This window comes from Perca fluviatilis, chromosome 16 (assembly GCF_010015445.1).
Source record: "Perca fluviatilis chromosome 16, GENO_Pfluv_1.0, whole genome shotgun sequence".
Classification (NCBI taxonomy): domain Eukaryota; kingdom Metazoa; phylum Chordata; class Actinopteri; order Perciformes; family Percidae; genus Perca; species Perca fluviatilis.
The window spans coordinates 17,022,880-17,041,643 of NC_053127.1; the positions used below are offsets into that span (position 1 = coordinate 17,022,880).

At 41.8% G+C, this 18,764-nt stretch overlaps 1 protein-coding gene across 2 annotated transcripts; it reads right to left on the reverse strand.

Moving 5' to 3' along the window:
• Nucleotides 1-505: 505 nt before the first annotated feature.
• LOC120544606 (actin filament-associated protein 1-like 1) lies at nt 506-18,002 on the reverse strand. Of its 2 annotated transcripts, XM_039778479.1 has the most exons (19): nt 17,846-18,002; nt 10,945-11,073; nt 8,990-9,070; nt 8,747-8,832; nt 8,548-8,668; nt 8,343-8,432; nt 7,977-8,188; nt 7,613-7,792; nt 7,196-7,288; nt 6,544-6,646; nt 5,024-5,179; nt 4,542-4,756; nt 4,161-4,306; nt 3,959-4,040; nt 3,512-3,620; nt 3,111-3,278; nt 2,251-2,417; nt 1,517-1,642; nt 506-1,403 (listed from the first exon to the last, which is right to left on the reverse strand). In XM_039778479.1, the coding sequence occupies exons 1-19, from the start codon at nt 17,865-17,867 to the stop codon at nt 1,377-1,379; spliced, it is 2,313 nt and encodes a 770-aa protein (XP_039634413.1). In that variant the 5' UTR covers nt 17,868-18,002; the 3' UTR covers nt 506-1,376. The 2 variants fall into 2 exon arrangements, with proteins under 2 accessions (XP_039634413.1, XP_039634414.1); XM_039778480.1 differs by lacking the exons at nt 506-1,403; nt 1,517-1,642 and adding an exon at nt 1,652-1,822.
• Nucleotides 18,003-18,764: the final 762 nt, after the last annotated feature.

The window sequence follows — 18,764 nt, forward strand, 5'->3', positions numbered from 1 at the left end:
GTTGCGTTTCTCACTCCCGCTAGGTTATTGTTCATAAGATGTGACATGAGTGACACATGCGGGTAGGCCAAGGCGAGAAGAGGGAGATTAGCTAACATTTGCCAACATATTTATAAAAAAAGTCACATTTGAATAGTAATTTCAGCATTCGAATAGTATTGATTGTTTTACTATTCGAATTATATTCGAATTTCGGTATTTCTTCCAACAGCCCTACAATGTACAGATAGGAAATGGAGGAGCAGCTCAAACCTGAAAATAATTCAGACTAATTCAGCTCTATGAACACATCATGAAAATATAACAATAAAAGTATTGTATTAAAGTGGCAAACTATATTGATTTCATGTATACTAACTGCAAAAGTGTGGAAATTTGATACCCGAACAATGTTTAAAGTGCTACAGTTTAACTTTGCCAATAGATGGCGCTTATAGGTCACAGTTGTGATTCTGCTGTCGGTTTCTTAGAGTAAAATTGTAAAAAAAACAACACAATTAAACAGTCCGGTGTACAAAGTTTCTTGATAAAGTATAATTTACTCCAACATGTGTGTATGTTATCTCTGTGATGAAAGCAGACACAGGCATTTATCCTCACGATTGTGAATTGGGGGTGCTAAGGCTAATTTCCAAGACATTTGTGTAATCACAAATTACAACAAGATAAAGTGCAATAGGCAAATATAAAAAATAAAAAAAAATACACATGTAATGGTTAAAAACCAATGGTTTCACATTGCAATAATAAACATTTACTCATTTGTTTTTAGGAACAGTGTCATACTCAATATCCTTTCTTAATTGTTTAACACACCTAACAAGATGTGGGAAATTCTCTCACTAATAAAGATAACTTAAGGTAATAATAATAATTTCTTTACTTTAGTTTTTAATTTTACATTGACAAACATCCTGAAAAAAAGGAATAAAATCAGTGAAAGTCTTGCCTGTAACTCTGAACTTAGTGTTGATGAACCACACTCTCCCTTTGCGATGAATTTCTATGAAATAATCACTTTTTCATGTTTTGCAACCATGTGCAAATGTAAACAGACATGCAAACTTACACAAACATATACATTTCATGTTCATAGTGATCCACATTAATACTGTACTGGTATATCAGTGAAGTCTGTCATATTTACAGTGGTTGAGACAGCACCTGTCCTTGCAAAGTTTCCTCTTTTTCTTGATAGGTAAGGGGAGGAAAGATTGTGTCAGGGTCTGTCCTCTTCCCCTTTCTCCTCCTCTTCTTCTTCTTCCTCTTCTTCCCAGTGGCAGTTATCTTCATCGGTTTCTTCTTTTACACATCCTCCTGTCACAGCTCAGTTTTCTCTCTCCATGAATTCATCTGTCAACCAGTTTATGTTCAGTCTAGGTCCCCTTCTTTGACTCCCACTCCTGGAAGCCATGACACAGCACAAAGTGAGGAAAACATAACACACACACACACACACACACACACACACACACACACACACACACACACACACACACACACACACAAACCCTACCTTTGCCTTCTGCATGACGTTCCCCTTGGAGGAGGCGTGAAGAGATGGAGGGCGTTTACGAAGCTCCGATGCTGAGTTGATCGGCACAGTCTCATTGTAAACCTTTTCAACCTTGCTGCCCTGTGCCTGTACACACAAACACAAATGCCAGAGTCCACTCACGCTTATTTTGCTTTCATGGACTATTTCGTGGCCAGGATAAGTAACTTCCTGGAGTCTTGTCGTCAACGTGAGGTGGCCATGCATCCAGAGGAGACTCCAGGAGGTCACTGGCCACAGGTAAGGAACAGTCCAGCAGGTAACTCACTGTAAATCCGCAATGTGTCGATTTTAGGCTTTGGTTTTTGTACGGATTAAACACACACACATAAGATACACATGTTAATTAGTGAGCTTTAAAAGTGCTGACAGGCAGATTTTGCTGCTGGCTGTAGCTTCATATTTAGCAGGCAGACATGAGAGTGTCTCATCTAACTCTCAGCAAGAAGGTGAATGAGCGTATATCCCAAAATGTCCAAGTATTTTAAAGCAGTGATAAATCTGAAAAGATACATGTACTGAGATTTAGTATTAAAATCCAGTGATGGGATATGTCTGCCACCTAAATGCACTTTAAGAATCTGACATCTTCCAAAAAGAACAGGGCAAATATGCAGTATGATGGATTTTCTCTTGACAGTTTATAGTTTTCTATAAGAATGATACAGGAGAGCATCTCTGCTGTAGCAACCTACCTTGATGCTGATCTTGGTGTCAGTGGGAGGACCCAGTGCTCCTCTAGCTAACGATTTCTTCAAGTTTTCTTTGACCTCTGTCAGTCTGAGCTCCAGCTCCACCCTCTCCTCTTCTTTTTGTTTACACAACGTCTCCAGCTTGGCTAACCGCTGTTCCAGACCATGACCTGCACACACACACACACACACACACACACACACACACACACACACACACACACACACACACACACACACACACAACACACACACACACACACACACACACACACACACACACACACACGTTAGTACTGCTACAAAGCTGAAGTTTAAAGTGCTTATATTATGCTTTTTGGCTTTTTCCCTTACCTTTATTGTGTCATATATCTTTTCTGTGCACATTATAGGTTTACAAAGTGAAAAAGCCCAAAGTCCACCCCAAAGGGACTTACCATCACCAACAGAAAACACTGTTCACAAACTGCTCCAAACAGCTCTATTGTAGTCCAGCCTTTACTTCTGTGACAAATGTTCATCACTTTGTAACACACGTTATAAGGCTCGCCTAGCTGCTAGCGTGGCACGCCCTCATACTCTGCTTCTGATTGGCTGGTAGTCCTTACCTAGCTACTGCGCATGTGCGACTCCCAACAAAGATGGTACAGAAGTGTGATGCCTCACTCTGTAGCTAAAACAGAGAGCTCAACACAGGGTGAAAAGAGGAGCTGCAGCAATGTGCAGTACAACAAAAATATAATGTTTTTTGAAAATTAAACCATGTAAACCTATCCTGGTACAACCTTTAAATACAATTATGAACCTGAAAATGAGCATAATATGAGCACTTTAAACAGTGCTGCGTGTGATTTGTCTCTGACCTGTAACACTCTTCATCTCCTCTTTCACGTCCTTCTTCTCCCTGCGGAAGGAAATCAGTGCATGTCTGAGCTCTTCCTTTTGCTTCTCCAGCTCTTCCTTCTGAGTAAGGTACCGCCTGGCGTCCTCCTCTGCACGCGTCTTCCCATACCGTCCATACTGAATTACATCTAACACAATAAATGGCAGAAAATAAATCAACCTGCACCAGCATTGCTATGTATATGATGAGAAAAATGTCATTGAGCTAGTTAACTATTCACTTTGACAAACTTTTAATTTTCACCACATTCACGAGCAGGGGGAGCCAGATGTAACATATCTAACAATTTTCAGCCACATTTTCTATCATATCATTTTTATGTAGCCAGTCTAATCAATTATAAAACCAAAGGAGACTCACTGGAGGCGTGTCTTTTGACGGCGGCCTGTTGCTCAGTTTTTTCAGAGTCCCTGCTGGAGAAGGAGGCATGACGTCTCACTGGTGCAGCTATGCTCTCATCATCCCCCTCCTATAGGAAAAACAAGTACATTTTAAAAATCTACATTTCCAGAGCCCAATTTATTTGAATGAATATATATAATATATAAAACTGTACAGCAAAAGTGTAATAATGTGTAATTTACTCATGTTTAATTCTGAACATCCACCCACAAACAGCAAAATAACAGAGGCCGAAGTCTCATAATAATTTTTGTGATTTTAAATAAACCTGCGACTGAACATGATAGGAAGAGGAGAGGATCAGCGGGGAGAGTCGAGTGGCAGATAAAGACTCAAAAAGTTTTAAAGCTTCTTCATGTTTAATGATATTGTACTTTATCACTGGTACACGTGATGTTTCCTCACCACAACACTTTCATAGACCTCATCATATGTTCTGGAGTCTGTCGAGGCACTGCTGGAGGAGGTAGCAGTGGTAGTGGCCCATCTGAGAGGAAGAAAACAGAGACAGATGTATTTCAGCATAAAAGCCCATGAGACAGAAAGAGATAGAAAACTCTGGATATGTGCGGAAACACGCAAACATATATTGTAGGAAGTGACTCACTGGAAGGAGTGTCTGGCAGCGTGCCGGATGTCAGTGAGCGTATCGACGTCGATGTAGTCATAGTGCAGTTCTTCAGGGAGAGTGGTGCTGCCGGTCTCTGCAAACAACACACCCAGCCAGCGGCCAAGATCCTCTGAGCAGCTGGCCTGATGGACATACACACACACATATACACACACACACACACACACACACACAACGCACACAAACGCACATAAACAAAGGTACTTGGCTTGCAGAAAAATGTAGGTGTGTCTTCCCTGTGCACATGTTAAACTTTCTGTCTCATCTGTGTCTACAGTGACATACAAATCATCAATCTGTTTACATTGTATCTCCTCTACCAGTTAAAATGGATATTTTGATACCACAATACATTACCTCTAAAGATGCTAGTTCGCTGCCCGCCTGCAGGATGCAGAAAGAGAAGGGATGTTTGGGGCCGAGGCCTCCAGTCACCACCTCTGCACCTTGGAGCGGCACCACAATGACTGGTGGGCGCTGGTCCCCGGGGTCCTTCTGCAGGTACAAGCTACCTCCTCGCACAACACACCAACGCTCCTTCCAAGAGCCGCTCAGACACACACTGAGGAAGCCTGCGGAGAAAGACAGGAGGCATTTGAAAGTGATGAAAAGACGGCAGACATGTTTAGTACAGCACAATGGTGTTTTTTGCCTACAGCCTTTCTCACATATTTGGTATGTATATCATCTGCATCAACTTGTTTCAAACCAAACTAATGTTACATTGCAAATACTTTGGCAAATAATCTAATCATCAGTCACTTAAATAAGCATTCCACAAACTAACCAACCAGACAGTCAATCAACCAAATAGCGTCTTGATCAATTTGTGTCCTCACCACAGCGTGGGTTGTCATGATGACCAGAGGACGAGGGAGGCTCTCCCGGTAAAGGAGGTTTCCGTTTGGAGAAAGTGATGATCCGATTAATTTTCTTCCCAGCTGCTCGGCTCATCGACCCCGTCAGCTCTGAGAATGCTCCGCGCTTCCCCCTGTCTGAAATCAAACATACCCTGGTCAGACTGGGCTGGGGCTGACAATGTGGTCGTGGAGTTGAGGAGAATTTGTTATACCAACATATAGACCTCATCACTTTTCCTTGCTGCGTTTGTGTTAAATAATACTTTCTAATACAAAAAACATTTACAATTACATTAAAACAATGTTCCATCTAACGTGGAAGAGAATAAAAGGTTTCAAGTGGACATTCTTGTGAAACCACCAATACAGGACTCATTGTACTTTTAAAATTGAAAAATAATATACTGTATTTAATTACAGAGATGTCTTTTATTTATTCAGCATACCCCTAGAGTGTTTGAAAGTCCAAACTGCATGTACCAGGTGCCGCAGCGCTCTGTCCACCCTACTTCCTATGATGTCAGTGGGAGACAATCGCAGGAAGAGGACAGGAAGGATGTCATATCTGTCCGTGCCTCACTTCCTGTCTCTCCCTCTCTCTCATGTCTCTTTAGGTTCAGAGCCGCTCGGACAGTAAACAGATTGTAACAACATCGAAACAACATGACTATGTTTGACCTATATTCTGACCCAACATCAAGGATCGCTCAGTTTAAATCAGTTTTAAGGATGTGTGTGTGTGTGTGTGTGTGTGTGTGTGTGTGTGTGTGTGTGTGTGTGTGTGTGTGTGTGTGTGTGTGTGTGTGTGTGTGTGTGTGTGTGTTGTGGGGACTTGAGTTCAGGACCGTGAGGACATTTTAGTGTTCACTTCCTTTAAGGACCATTTGAGTGTTAAGGCTTGGTTTTAGGTATAGGTTAAAGTTAGTGTTCAGGGTGAGAGGCCACTAATACTAATATTAGCACTTTTGCACAACAATAATTTATCTTTAATATTGTAGGTTTTCATTAACAGCACTAAGTGTTTGCAATATTTTGCCTAACCTCATTGATATAATAATTGGGTGGAAATATATAGAGAAAGAAAAGCCTCTCAGCATTATGCCAATACAGTCTAACAGCACCACAAACTACAACTTCCAAAATTAAGTTGAATCAACATCTTCATAAATACAGTTTCACAAAAACATTTTTATGACCCTACATTTTTTGTATTATATATCAGTATCACACTCTTTTCACTTCCTGTACAACATAAATATTTATGACTCATCTTTAAACTCTGTGTCGTTACATAAATGTATGTATCCAAAGGAATGGGATTTGTGGTGCTAACTTACCCTGCCCATTTACTGGACTTGACCGTTAGCTTGTGGGTAGCCAGTAGAGCAATATAGCATATAAGAGTAGTCTGCTGTATCCCTCAGCTTGACTAACTGAAACAACAATTATAAAAGAGTCGATAATAATCAATAATTGTTATCTTATGAAGGTAAACCTACTCAGTGAGTCTATGGTGTCCCGTCCTGGTCCCTGTGCAGTGGACTGGTTTTCAGCTGTCGGCCCGCTGTCTGAGTCTGATGCCTGCCGGTCACACTGCAGCACCTGGCAAAACAAAAAAGGAGAAACCTTTATTACTTCTTTTTCCTTGTTAAAGAAGAGGAGAGGAATGTTACATATTAACACATATATCTACCCTGTTTTGACAAATCCCTCTGTCCTTTAACTGAGCAAAATCATGTCAACAGAAATGACAGAAGTTTCTTGATGAATGGTTTATTGACTTTATGTATTTTTAAGCCTATTCTGAACATCTGGGTGTAACTGCCATGTCACCATGCATTCAGCTCGTTGGCTCTGCAGCTGTGTGCCAAAACTTTGTTGAGGGTATGAAGCTCTTTGAAAACTGGCCAGCTCAGCAACCGCAATAATGTCACCTCACTCACTGCTTATAACTGGAAGCCAAAGGAACAGTTGTGTCATGCGTGGGCTGAAAAAGCTGATGTCAGCGAAAGACATTGAAATGTAAAAACTAGCGTATAGATTCAGAATGAAACACACCTCAGTAAATGAAGAAAAAATAGATATTACAGTAAAAGCCATTACTGTCAAATACTGTAGATAAACACAGTACATGCATGTACATGTGCATACCTTGTCAAGCTCCAACTTCCTCTGTATGATGGGAGACGTGGATCCATCCAGTCCTTCAGTGTTGCTACATTGGCTGCCAACATCTTGAACCACCTGGTTCCAGAAAAAGAAAATATTCACTTTAAAACAACCCTGTGTTGTCCCCCACAGCCCTATTCCCCCCGTGTCGTGCCCCACTCCTGTCTGTCTCGGCACCAGAGGTGTATAGTCCAGGTGCCAGAAAGTAGAAATCCTGTCCAGCAGCTGTCCCAACCATCACTAAACCAGCTCCTCTACCAGGTAGATGAGCTTGTTAGTGAAAACACCTGTTCTAGATGTAGAGGCAGATCCAAAAACATGGCAGGATTTTTACTTTCTGGCACCTGGACTATACACCTCTGCTCGGCACCAGCCCTCTGCTATAGTGAATATAGGTACCTTGAGCCACCGCTGGGCCTGCTCTTTACTCTGAACAGCCAGGACTAGAGCTTCGCCTCCAGGCAACGAGAAGCGCAACTCATGTCTCTTTTTCCGGCCTTCCTTTGGGACGTAGATGACGTTGCACAGATTCAGCGGGAGCTCTGTGTGGGGAGTGCTCTCTTTGATGCTCTTATAGCACTGTGAAGGAGAGATATTGAGATACTGTAACTCCAAGTCACAAAAAAATTACTTTCATGTATTGTTTGATGCTATTTGATGCTATTTCACTTTGTACGAAAATCAGCCCAAAATAACACCAGATTTTACATTAGACCCTTTGGTTCGAAAGTTTAAATAAAGACACATGAGCAGCTCTATTTACCTGCAGTTTATTGTCTCGGACAACGATGAGCTGTTTAGCCCATTGGCCAAAGCGTTTCTTTCGCAGCAGGAAGGCACAGATGCGGCAGTCTTTCACTGGTCCGTCGGGACTCTCCTCAGCCGTCCATCCCTGAGGTTGTTCTCGCCCTTTGGCTTCTTCTTCTTCTTCCTCGTAAGACTCGTAGGAGCTGCTCAGAGCATCGGAGTCATTGTCTGAGTACCGAAAATAACATAAATCATTTATTTACAACAACTTCTGGTTCTGTTCATTCGTGTATTCTACTTACTTCTAACCAGAACATGCCTCTGTTTATATTTGTATATTTGAATTACTAACATGAGTAAGCACAACAGAGGGTAGACTCACAGGAGTTTTTAGGCGGCCCATTAAGCCTGGTAATGGGGTAGTTATTGTCTGCATCTTCATAGTAGGCATCCTCCACAGAGTTCCTAGAAGCTGCAACAGAGTTGAGTTGAGAGTCGAGATGAGATAAAAGAGAAAACTTCAAATAATTCAGTAGGTTACAATATTTCATAAGTGTGCAAATCTGTGTTTTGGAGTTTTACGGAACTGTTCATGTTGGTGGTAAAGTACTGAGGGGTGGATCCAGGATGTAGAGGAACAGCCTCTTCATAGTAGTCATCAGGAAGGGGGGTGGTTGGCAGAGGAGGGGGGGGCGTGTCAGTTGGCGTCTGAGGTGAAAGTTAAACCAAAGTTTTAGTTTCCAGGAGAACAGATGAACTGACAGGTAGATACTGTAGAGGACTTACAGATTTATTGGGATGAGTCTTCTCCTCTTCGTCTTTGTGCTCTTTCTGTTCCACTGGAGACACACTGAGCATGTGCAGATCACAGTCTGGAAGAGGATTCATGTTACCATAACTATAATATATAATACATGTTATAATATTGTACATTTTGTAGATGTTGTGGTATTTTGATTGGAAATAAACACTAATGTAACTAACTAACTAAGTCTTCATAACACTGAGCTGGTTTAAAGGTCTACTCACCAAAATCCTCAAACAGAGACTCTACAAAACTAGTGCCGTTGCCATAGAGACAGCTGTTCACGTAGACGTCTGATCCATTGACTGTGGAAAAGATAAATTATGGGTTAGAAATAGGATCAAAGTTAGGGTTAGGATTGTGGTGTATGCTTAGGGAGTGGTGTAGTGCTCAGAGAGCTCTCAGTGACTATCAATACTGGACAATCTGCATCTTTAGACAAATATTGTATGAAATTGTATGGAGACCTACGTTTGTAAGTCAGATAACAAAGGAGCGCAGGTTGGCGCTTGAACATCTTTGTAACCAGAAGAACAAAGATAACTAAAGTCATTAAATGTATGTGAAAGTTTGCTAAACCTCCGAATCAGCTTAAGAAATAAATGCTCAAGGTATCTGGCTGTAAAAAGCTGAATTGAAGTGGAATATGCTAATGTGCTGTGTAAAAACCTGAAGAGAGTGAATGGGCAGGGCAGCCTGGGTCCATTCAAACAATTGTGAGGACGTGTTACTATCAGGATGTTTTGCTTTTCTCCTTTCTTTGACCTCCTCTCATTATCCTCTCTTAACTTTACATTTCATTATCCTCTTACTGCAATCCTTTTATCCTCTCTGACATCCTGCATCTCAGAGATAAAAAAGGATCTACTGTAAAGACCTCGGTAAGATTTGATGTCCATGTGCATGCTTCTTAATGCAATACAACTACAGTACTTATGCGGTGTTGTGCAGTTGCAGTATGGCGGGCTCATGACAGGAAGGATGCCCCATTGCAAGAAGATGAGTAAGAGAGAAGTGCTCTGTCCTTGTCTGAGTAAACACTGTTGTAGTGACCTTGAACAAATTGCTCAACTCAGAAATGCTTCAGCTGCAAGAGTCACACTGAATGAATGTGTCGCAGGATGAAGCTGAAAAACCAAAAGCATGCTCGCTCCATTTACATCAAATAAATAAAATCTCATTTGTAGTTGTGCATCATTTAACACTCTAAATTTACTTTTCCCTGTTAGACATTTAACATGTTGTCCTTAAATACATGTTGTTAAATGACATATTATACCTTTGCTGTGTCAACCCCCAGCAGCTTGAAATGAAGTGCTTACTTACGCAAGAAGACTCAATTCTGGCTCAATGAAAGAATAAAAAAATGTGTTTGGAAAAAGTAATTTAAAGGTCCCATGGCATGAAAATTTCACTTTATGAGGTTTTTTAACATTAATATGAGTTCCCCCAGCCTGCCTATGGTCTCCCAGTGGCCAGAAATGGCGATAGGTATAAACCGAGCCCTGGATATCCTGCTCTGCCTTTGAGAAAATGAAAGCTCAGATGGGCCGATCTGGAATCTTCTCCTTATGAGGTCATAAGGAGCAAGGTTACCTCCCCTTTCTCTGCTTTGCCTGCCCAGAGAATTTGGCCCACCCATGAAAAAGAGAGAGACATCATGGCTTATAAACAAGCAAAGTGGCAGTTGGTCAAGGCCACACCCCCACCCTCCAACTTGCCCCCCCCTCTTTCCTCTTCAATAACATTTAAAGCTACAGACACAGAAATGGCACGTACTAAGGAAAGCTCATTGTGGGACTGGCTCTAGTGGTTGTAATTCTGCACCAAGGCTGAATTTCGGGAAAGAGACTTCAGATACAGTATTAGGGGACCACTAAGGCCTATATAAGCATCCAAAGAGCACCATGTCATGGGACCTTTAATGCTTTATAAACGAATATGTGAGTGTTGTTTTTCCACGCTGTACAATAATTAATGGAAGCTATGTTTTGCCAACTGTAAAAATCACATCAGCAGGAGTGCATCCAAAATAAATATTACCATTGTTGTTGCAGTGAGTTAATAAAGTTCAAAGGTGTTTGTCACATCACTGCACCGAACAATGCTTATAAGGTGAGAAATATATACCAGAGATGTTATGCACAATGCCCCCTCCGTCTGAGACGTGGTTCTGTACCTGACAGCTGCATCGAGTCCATGATGTTACGTATGGAGGCCATCTTGTCAGCAGTGGCAGGACTGACCGTCTCGTGGTCCAGCATCTTTAGCAGAGAGCCTAGCTCATTCACAAGCCGCTCCATCACAACTGAAAAACAAACAGTTTGCAGAATGAAATATAGCATATAGTATAAATGTATTTGCTGGCGTCGAACACCATCATAAAAGGCCCACGCTGCGGACTCTTAACATGGTTAAAATTCTTATGCTATTACAACAAGTGCATCAAATATCCATTTAACAAACACATGCAAGGCCATACAAGCAAGTGCGAGCAAAACTGGCAGTCCACGAGGGGCATTAAGCCAGTTTGGAACTCAGCTTACCGCCTGTCGCAACAGCTGACAGGGAGGAGACATTTAGCATCCTAACACATTGCCCTATTCATTTCCCTAGTCGGTGTTGTTGTGTATTAGTGAGTCTGTTCTCTCGTCGCTGCACCACCACGATAAAGTCCTTCTTTCAGTTTGGACATTTCAAGCTGTCTTTGAAAAATAAATTGTTTCATGTTCAACGCTGACATCCTGTGTGTCTGTGTCTGTGTGTGTGTTTTGTTGACCTTGACAATTGTTCCAAAAGCTCTGCCACACATCCTGCTCAGAGCCGACAGAGAGGAGGAGGGGGGGGGGGTGTTAGAGAGAAAGGAGGTGAGGAGAAGGGGGCAGGAAGCTTCCAGGAAATGGAGCCAAAGAAAAGAGGAAAATCTTTAATTCCACTAGAGATAGAATAGGATCTGGTTACCAAACTGCCTGAGTTTGTTCATTCATTCATAAGAGAGGCAGATGTTTGACAAAAAGGACATTGAGTCTTAAGCAGACAGCTCCAGTCCTATAGTAGAGTAATCAGCTGACCTTTCATTAAATACTTGCTATTGGCCACTATTAATATGATAAAGTATCATTCCTGCCATTGTACAGATGGAGTGGATCATTATGAGTTTAAGAGCTGCTGCTAACCCTAAAATTATTACATTTCTGTTTGGATTTCAGTGGAAAGTTTTACTGTCTCACCATGGCCCACATGCTCTTTAAGTGGCTTTTTCCACACTGCCAAGAAAAATATTTTGGGGAAACATTAAATCTTTGTCATTTTTGTCATTAAAATTTTTTTATTTACAATGTCGTTTCACCCAAAACACAAACAATGTCGACAGGAAGTTCATGGACACTTCAGTAGGCATGCTAAAACCTCAACATGGGACATCAAATTCAGAAGTGTTTTCTTTAAACCACTGAGAAAGTAATCTACCTCCTCTATAAATCTTCTCCCCGAATAAATTGAAAAAAAATCCCTTTTGACCTCTTGTCCTTCTTACAGTCTGAATAAACTCTGAAAGCACCATACCAAATGTTTCATTTCATTTTTATTAGGAAGAACATTTCTAATGGGCCATACAGTAGCCAGAAAAACTGACCACGTCCTCAGTGGTGACAAATCAGATGTTAAAATTCATGTAAAAAAAACGTTTTTAGTAGCAGGTAAGTAAAGATGTTCAAGGATGAAATACACTGAAAAAAGTGCAAGAGCTAAGAGTTAAGTTAAAATAAGATCAAAACAGTCTCTTTCTTTCTCTCACACACAGTGTGAAGACAGAGAGAGAGTGAGAGAAAAGCCCTCAGTCTTCCAACCCCCGCCCCCCCAGTCTAACAATACTCTATTGTCTCCACAAGAGCCAAAATTAGATGACTACAATGCTCCGCAAGACCAGAGCAAACAATACAATGTCAGAAACCCGAACAAAAAAACAAAACAGGAACCAACACACACAGTCTAAGAGGGGTGTGGTGCAACACAGCTGCATGGTCTCGATCTATGGGCATTCAGGGTTAAAGGATACAGTATATCTCCAGCAGCTGTGTGTGTGTGTGTGTGTGTGTGTGTGTGTAGTAGTATTTCTCGGCCAGCAGCTGTGGTTTCCTGTCTTAGCTGTCGACAGAAGCGTCCGTCCACTCCTTCCTGATCTTGACTCTCTCCTCCATCCTACTGTGGGTCTCACCTCCTCTCGCTCACCCCCCCCCTCCTGCTTTCCCCTCTCTCTTTTTCCATTTCTCTCCGCCCTGCTGTTTCTCATTCTGTCCCAACCATAGACTGTAAAGGTCCCAACATCCTCAGTCGTCCTAAACTCTCCGTCCATCTCTGTTCACACTTGCTTCCAGATGTTTTTCTGTCACCATTCTCAGTTTATTCACAATCTATTGAATAAGCAGTTCAAGAAGTTTCTCTATTGATCTATTGTACTTCACATATTCAGGAAATGTGGCAACACAAGCTGAAAAAACACAAGATGCAATGTAATCAATCGCAGAGTAAACGAAGCCAGCAGTAGGCATTTGGTCTATTTTCTGTTTCTTGAAGTCTAACTTTACAGTCAAGGCCGTCCATTCAATTATGTCTCTCTCCCTCCTCCAAGTCTGTGTACATCTCTCTCTCTCTCTCTCTCTCTCTCTGGGGGGACCGGAGGGTTCAGAGGCTGAGAATCAGCTGTTCTGGAGGCTTGCGGTCGGTCTCACCCACAGAGGGATCTTTGTAACCCCCCATTCCACACACACACGCTCAAACACACACACACACACACACACACACACACACACACACACACACACACACACACACACACACACACACACACACACACACACACACACACACACACACACACACACACACACGCAGCACAGATTTCCTTTTTGAATTTGGTAATGGACAGTCACTTACCTCCCCTACTCTACAGGGAGCACACACACGCTTTTTTAAATTTGTCTCTTAAAAAGAAGATATAACCCTATACAGAGCAAGCATACAGTCACAAGAGTACTTTGGGAAATGTGTTTGTGTCTTTTACCCACATTTTTGTGTGTCCGCAGACAGGAGGAAGGTCAGTCATGAGACCTGAGCCATGCGACTCCCATTTGAACTGATTTAGCGTGTTTGGTTACAGCTCAGAACAAAACAACTACTACTACTCACTGATGGTGCTATTTATCCCACCACAAAATGCCTATGGACAGCAGAGTGACAGAGAAAAGATACTTTTCTCCTCCTAACCTGAGGCTTTTGACTCCCATCCATTACACGTCTAACCTATCAATCACGCCAATCCAAGGCTAACCTTCTCCCTGACTTGCTGCTCCCATCCAAACAATCCCTCCTTTTTATTTTCCAACACTTTAGGACTAGGAAGAAATATATGAGTACATTGCATTGAATTGTTGTTTCAATGAATCATGTTGCCTGAGGCACATAATTATCTGTAACAGTAACATTCAAATTATACTTATGTAACATACGTTGTCATGCCTTTTTCAAGTTAAGAGAATTTCAAGCCTCCAAAATGTATAAAGCTGCTGTTTTGCACTATAGCAGGCGCCCTCTTCCTGCCTCCCCCACACTCCCAGAGGTTGAGGTCCCTCCAGATCCCACATTCTCTATTCCACTCCTTTCTTTTTCTCCCTCCCTTTCTGATCCTTTCCTTTTAACTCCTTTCCCTCGCCTGCCTCCCTCCATCCCTTCTCCAGACACCCATCCTCTTCAGACGAAGGTCAGAGTTCAAGTCTTGGCGACCAAAGCAGCTCCCTCTCAGACAAAAGTCTACTTCAGAGATTCTGCATCCTGTAATTCATATTTTCGTGACAACGGAAGATAGTGTCACTGCTCGCCCGGGGTTAGCATTCAGTCTTATACTTCAAAAAGTCCCCTCCAGAAACCAAACTAGCGAAATCTTTGAAAAGAAACAGCTGGGGGAAATAAGTCGTGAAATCCTCTCTTTTTTCACATTCTTTCAGTATCTTATCATTGTCCTCAGATAGTAAATGGTGAGGAGACACAGGAAACAGGAGCATGACACTGGCGCGGACACTGTGGCACAGCATGAGTCTAATTTAAAACCCAGACTGTTGTGCTGTGGTTTCACCAGGTATGAAGCCATACAGCCACTACAGTGACCATGGGAAAGCCACACTCCTTAATTAGCTCAACAAAGAACATGTTGATGCATTCTGGAGTAAAAAAGAATCCCCTTTCTTCCAGCTGAAAGAAACATTTTGACATTTTGGAATATAAAGCTTTCTTGCCGAGATTGATCTTCTAATTTATCTCTCTGCAAGAAACTAATTACACATCTTTCACAAAATATTAATAATTTCCTTTCAACCTGCAGTGACATTTTTGATATTAGCATTAAATCAAGTGGCTTCATGTCATGTGATAGTTTTGCTTGTGTCATAAACCACTAAAAAAAACACACACAACCCTGCAGCTCTATCTTTTAGACCGTTTAAAGGAACAGTTTGACATTTGGGAAAAAACACTGATTTGTTTTCTTGTCAAGAGTTAGATGAAAAGAAGCCCACTAAAAAACACCACACACACACACACACACACACACACACACACACACACACACACACACACACACACACACACACACACACACACACACACACACACACATAGACAGAGACACCAACACAAACACTAGTATTTTAGTGTTTTTTCAGGTGTGATATGGTGGTGGTGATAACTGTCAGCTGGACAAAACATGATCCAGGGTTTTTCCTGGATAGTAGCAGAGTTATCGCCACATCACCTTAGTTTCCACCTACACCACACCAACGTACAGACCTGCTGCTTTGGATATCTCTGTCGCAGAAAGTTGCAACTGCAGTAGATTAGCAGTACAGCTCACTCTGGGTTTACAGAGGCAAAGTCATTACCCTGCCCTTTGAACGACAACTTAGAATTAAATCAATAAAGAGTTCTGGCCTTTTCTGACTCTGAAAGAGAGTTGAATGAGAGGGGTGGGGGGAGGATCGCTGTGTGAGGGAAAGGGAAAAGGAAATGTAAGGGAACCATGGTTGAGGTCAAGGCTTGTGACAGTCGTTAAAACAGAATGTTGCCCCTGTAGTTTTAACGCCGCCAAGCCATTTTAAGATCTTCAATTGGTACAAATTTGTTGCAGCTGTTGAGTTATTGGCTCAGAACACCATAATCAATTATTCCTGTTTTTTTTCCACAGTGAGAGTATGTTCTTTTGTAGGGCACAGCTGCACACATGTTTGGCCACAAAGCTTGTGTCAGGTGTTTGAGAGGCCTTCTTCATGGAAAATATTTGGAGTTGTCACAGTACATTTAATGATGGTCTCAGGGTCCAGGTGTTATGGATGCTGGCTCACTGTCCTGACTTACTGGGACACTTGAATAAAACAAGGGGGTAAGTCTCTCTCCACAACCCGTAGCTCCTATGGTGCTATTTTGATGCTAACAAGCCATCACCCGCCATTAGCATTCCATTGACTGCCATTCATTTTGACGTCACTTTGACAGCGAATAACTTTACATCTGAAGCGTTTTAAGACTCTATTTGTCCATTGTTTATTTCTAAAGAAACACGAAATGTATAGGCTCCATTACCTTGTACCTCACGTTATGGCTCCGTAGCAGACATTTGTGAAAATAGGCTAACGATTGTGTCATAACCACGCGACTTACTGTCGCATAGTAGAGGAATCACCGTACAGTACAGGAGAAGCTCGCAGGCAGTTTCCACTCACGTTAGCTGTTTAAGTTTAATAACTAATTTTAACTAGCATTTCAGTTAGCAATAATTAGCCTGTGCCTATGTTATCTCCTTACATACACCTACACTCTCCGTCTCTGCAAGAATCGGAATGATTGAGATTTCTCTTGGCACAGCTACCAGAAGACTTCCAACTTTCAGACAGGTTGCTCACGTCACATCTACGTCGACATCTACGTCGTCAAGCTCAGTGGGAGGCTGCGCAGTAACGCTCAGCCATCACCGGAAAAGTGCTTCTAATAGACTTCACTGGTCTCCGTCCAGAGCAACGGGATCTGTCGGTCCATTTATTTAACTGCCTACGGAATAAAACAGCCATTGTTAAAAAAACATGTGCTTCTCCTACTATGACAAGTTTAAATGTCTGATGTAACTAATGTAACACTGGTAGTGAGTATGCTGTAACGCTGCACCCAGTGTGCATCCATATGCATAATGGGCCTATTAGATCAATCATCTGTAGGCAACATACAGGGGTGTTTTAACAATGAATGCTTCATAATAGCCATTGTTTCCTTTAAGATAATCACTTGTAAGCCTTGTTTGCCAGATTTTCAATTCAGGCCACAGCTTCGTCACCTGGTGTCACATAATGCAGCTTCCTGTTTGCAGCACTGTCGCCTGAAGGAGTTTGAAAAACAGAGCAGCCATTCAGCTGCTTCTGCTGCTGCTTCACTTCCAGCGGCGCTGCTTCCAGCGGGGCAAATCTCCGTTGGTATCAGATTGCATCACTACCTGAGTGAGGACACCTCCTCCTCCATCCACACACACACACACACACACACACACACACACACACACACACACACACACACACACACACACACACACACACACACACACACACACACACACACACACACACACACACACACACACACAGCGCACCAACCGGCGTGTAGGTATTATGACATCACTCTCCAGTTACTCCAGCGCACTAACCGGGAGCAGCAGCCAGCAGGGCGCGAGGCGGTTTTACTCAGATAAACTGACTGATAGTGCTTTCCTTTAAATTTGTTAAATGGGAACTCAAATTAAATAATATATGTAGCCTATCTCTTCAAAGTAACAAGCATGTATGTCTATGCTATTTTAGTATAGGGTATTTATCCTGTTTTGAATTGTGTCGCGCGTTTGTAACTATTTAACGTTATCTCCTTAGAAGTGTGCTTAAATATACATATGTCTTTATATTTATGGAGACTTCTTTACAAAGTTATTACATGGTTACTGTAGTTTTTCGCGGATATGAACATGTAATATTAAAAGAGAGACTGTTACTCACCACTTTGGTGTTTGGAGTCCATGTCGTTTTATATTTGAAATTCTAGTTACTTATTTCCGGTTAGTTGTTTCATTTAAAAGTTACGGTTGTGAACATGTGAGGCGTGTTCGCCAAAGACACAGCGGAGCTCTGTCAGCCTGCTGTGCGGCCAAGTGAGTCAGAGTGGCCGCTACAGTTTATAGTTTGACTCGGCAGCCGCTGGTTCATTATCCAGAGCTCAACTGGGTCCTAGTGCTAGTCCGAGCAAGTCTACTAAACACTGGGTTTACCCATAGACCGTTTACTACACATTGTAAAGCTATAACTTGACAGGCTACATGTGCTGGTGTGCAGGTCTTTGTAAATTATAGAGTGTGGTTATCTCAAGTGTCTTGAGATAACTCTTGTTATGATTGGATACTATAAATACAATTGAATTGAATTGAATAACTTTAAAGAGTCTCATATTGTAGCCACACTAGTTACATTTGAGGAGTTGCAATCCACACTATGCTGCTCATTAGTGTCTTCATTGTATAACTGCCAGTATTAAAATAATGTGAGGCACTTCACAAGAGTTTCTCTATTTCTTATACCACAATCCAGAAGGAAATTGTAGTTTTTACTCCAGTAACGTTACATTTATCTGCCAACTATTGTTACTTTACAGATTAAGATTTTAAATACAAAACATGAGTTTATAAAATATGATGCACTTTTATAAATAAAACTACGCAACCACTGAAAAGGGTAAACTGATAAGGGTAAACTCTATAGGCATTCCTATACAGTCTGTGGCAGTGGTTTTCCAAGGGGTCACAACTGGAGCAGATAAACCAGAAATAACAACACATTTTTGTTACACAACCGCAGACTTCAAGTGAATAATTTTATCCCCTCAGGCCTCACGTTTTGGTTGAATTGGTGACAACTGGTGATG